Source organism: Nanorana parkeri, unplaced genomic scaffold (assembly GCF_000935625.1).
Source record: "Nanorana parkeri isolate BGI_ZX_2015 unplaced genomic scaffold, ASM93562v1 scaffold1500, whole genome shotgun sequence".
Classification (NCBI taxonomy): Eukaryota; Metazoa; Chordata; class Amphibia; order Anura; family Dicroglossidae; genus Nanorana; species Nanorana parkeri.
Window position 1 is genome coordinate 161,698 of NW_017307768.1, and position 2,661 is coordinate 164,358.

The 2,661-nt window shown below is 53.1% G+C and overlaps 1 protein-coding gene across 1 annotated transcript in view; it reads right to left on the reverse strand.

The window, feature by feature from the left end:
- EPHX2 (epoxide hydrolase 2) overlaps nt 1–2,661 on the reverse strand; it is a 63,304-nt gene that overhangs the window by 57,636 nt on the left and 3,007 nt on the right. Inside the window, exons 3-4 of the mRNA XM_018570303.1 lie at nt 1,876–2,035; nt 371–561 (exon numbers count right to left, since the gene is read on the reverse strand). Of these exons, the coding sequence (XP_018425805.1) occupies nt 371–561; nt 1,876–2,035 (351 nt within the window). The remainder of the gene's footprint in view (nt 1–370; nt 562–1,875; nt 2,036–2,661) is intronic.

The window sequence follows — 2,661 nt, forward strand, 5'->3', positions numbered from 1 at the left end:
TGGTAAAAGTGTAGTTGTCCTTTAAAACGTCAAACAGAAAAAAACACGTGCAGTATGTCTCTGCCACGTATGCGCGGCTCCCCGTGTTTTATAGTTTTCCCAGATTTTGGCGCACACGTCACCAATCCTCTTCAGCAGCGGCGCACTACAGTGTTTATGAGGCGCATGTCAAATGCACATCACACATGGGCCAAAAAAAAAATGTTGAAATGACAGTTCATTGGACCCACTGTGTGTTAGGAAAGGGCTCTGGGGAGATGCAGTTCTGGGGGAGACGTAAAATACAAAATAAATAAAAGGCCAAATCCACTACAAATCCCCTTTAAGGAAACCCTCCGCACCTCAGGGGCGGTAACACGCGTCCTCTCACCTCACTGGGCTCGGCTTTCAGCATCTTCAGGGCGTACTCGTAGATGCGAGTTTCGGGTTTCCTCATTCCGATGCGGCACGACTCGATCACCATGTCGAAGTGCCGGCTCAGCACGGAGAGGAGGTCCGCGGTGAGCGCACGGTCCGCGCCGTCGTCTACCCAGTTGTTGGTTAGCACGCAAGTCTTAAAGCCTGCAGCGTAGGAGGAGGGTAAATGGGTGAATCCAATCATACACCGGCTTATTCTCTGCACATTCACACACCGAGAACAATGTTCAAAGACGACATCTACCCTTCCGGGGGGAAACTACGTCTTCAATGTGATGTCCGCAGTCCCAGCAGACTCGGAGCAATCACTCAGGTGATGGAAAGTATTTCATGCTACAAAAAGTATTCTGTGGTATAGACTATTTAGCCCTGCCTGCCCAAAGCGGGGCTAAGGGTACGTTCACAGCAGATGCAGTGCGTTCCGGCCAGATTGTGGCCAGAACGCGCTGCCTCGCATTGCGGCCGGCTCACTTTTTTTCTGGTGCAGGAGGGGGCGTGGCGGGCCATTGAAGTGAATGGCCCCGTAGCCACGCCCTCCGGCCGCAATGCGATCGGCCACATGGGATCGCAAGGCGCACTGTGCCTGCGGTCTCCGGTGCGATCAAAATACTGCAAGCGCTATTTTGATCGCACAGGACCGGACCGCAGGCACAATGCACCTTGCGATCCCGTGTGGCCCAAGGTGCCATTCACTTCAATAGCCTGCCACGCCCCCTCCTGCCCCCCACTAAAAAGTGAGCCGGCCGCAATGCAAAGCAAAGCAGTTCCGACCAGGATCGGGCAGCAACGCACTGCAACTGGTGTGAATGGGCCCTAAACGTAGAGAACAAAAACACAAAATACTGAGGTGGTTAGGAGGGACCGCCCTTTTTATTCTAATTGTGGATGATGTGTTTCCTGTTTCAGGTGGGAGGATCCCATCTCTCAGAGGCTGCCCTGGACGATGACTGGGGAAAAATCCCTGCCCGGCGCCCCTTCAGACCGGGGGGCCCGTCCCCCAAGAGGCGGAGCACCAGGCCGCGGTCGCAAATGTGAGCGCTGCGACCCTGGTAGTCTGGCCGGTGGCCAAACCATAGACCTCTGTAGATATAAGGAGTCCGGCTGGACACGGGTCAGAAGATAGCAGGTGACTCTTATGAAGTTTCCCCGTTTCCATGGTTACATGTCCAATATTTGAAGGTTGTTCCCGGACGTTCACCTCGGGGGCCCCTTCTCACACTTCTCTGCTTTAGGAAACAACATTCTCAGATTACTGGAACATCTCATATAAGCTGCGCCGCCTACAATGGTATAGTCCCCACCATGTTCTTCATACCCGTTCTGTCACTCACACGGGAGAAAATAGTTTATTGAACTTTTATTGAGGAATCGTCGAGAGTTCAGAGTGCCAAACACAGAAAGTTCTTATTTCAGGTACTTCCTATAAAGCTTACAGCGATTGCGCTTGGCTGATCTTACCGTGCCGTTTGAGGGCCATAGCGGCCGTCAGCATGGGCTTATTGATGCCGCCGTTCTGATAGATGCCCTGGAAGGCGGGTTCCAGGGAGAAGGACTCGGGAAGGGTGACCCCGGACTCCTTGGCAAACGCCTCACATTCTTTGTTCATTTCTGAAAGAAACTGACGGGAACAACAAAGCATCAGAATGCAGGACTGCGCGGCGCCGACCGTCAGCGTCCAACATCGTTGTGTACTTCACCTGTGTAGTCAGCTGTTTGGGGCGGCATTAAGATTTAAAGGAACACTCCAATTTTTCCTTAAAGGAAACACAGCAGCTACAGGGGTGGGAGTCGGCCCGCAAAGAAATGACTCTGCCTATTGCAGGAGTAGGCAACCTTGGCTCCCCAGCTGTGCTGAGACTACAAATCCCAGCATGCTTCTGCCTCTGCGAGTCATGCCTGTGGCTTGCAATGCCTTATGGGATTTGTAGTTTTAGAGCAGCTGGAGAGCCAAGGTTGCCTACCCCTGCCCTATTGTCTTGGGTTCCTCCTAAAAATAGCAGAGCCCTTCCTGTACCTGGGCTCTCTGGTTCTGCGTCCTCATAGCTGTAGATCTGCAGTGTGAGATCATCTCAGGCACGGCTGCCTCTGTGAGTCTCACCAGACTTGTTCTGTGATTTGGTGATGTCATCACTGTGCTGCTCACTGTTCTCCTTGCTGGAGGGGAAGCCGTACCTGAGGACCTGCAGTGCAAGGATCTCCCTGCTTCTGCTTCATTCATTCTGTGAATATGGGTGGGGGGGGGGG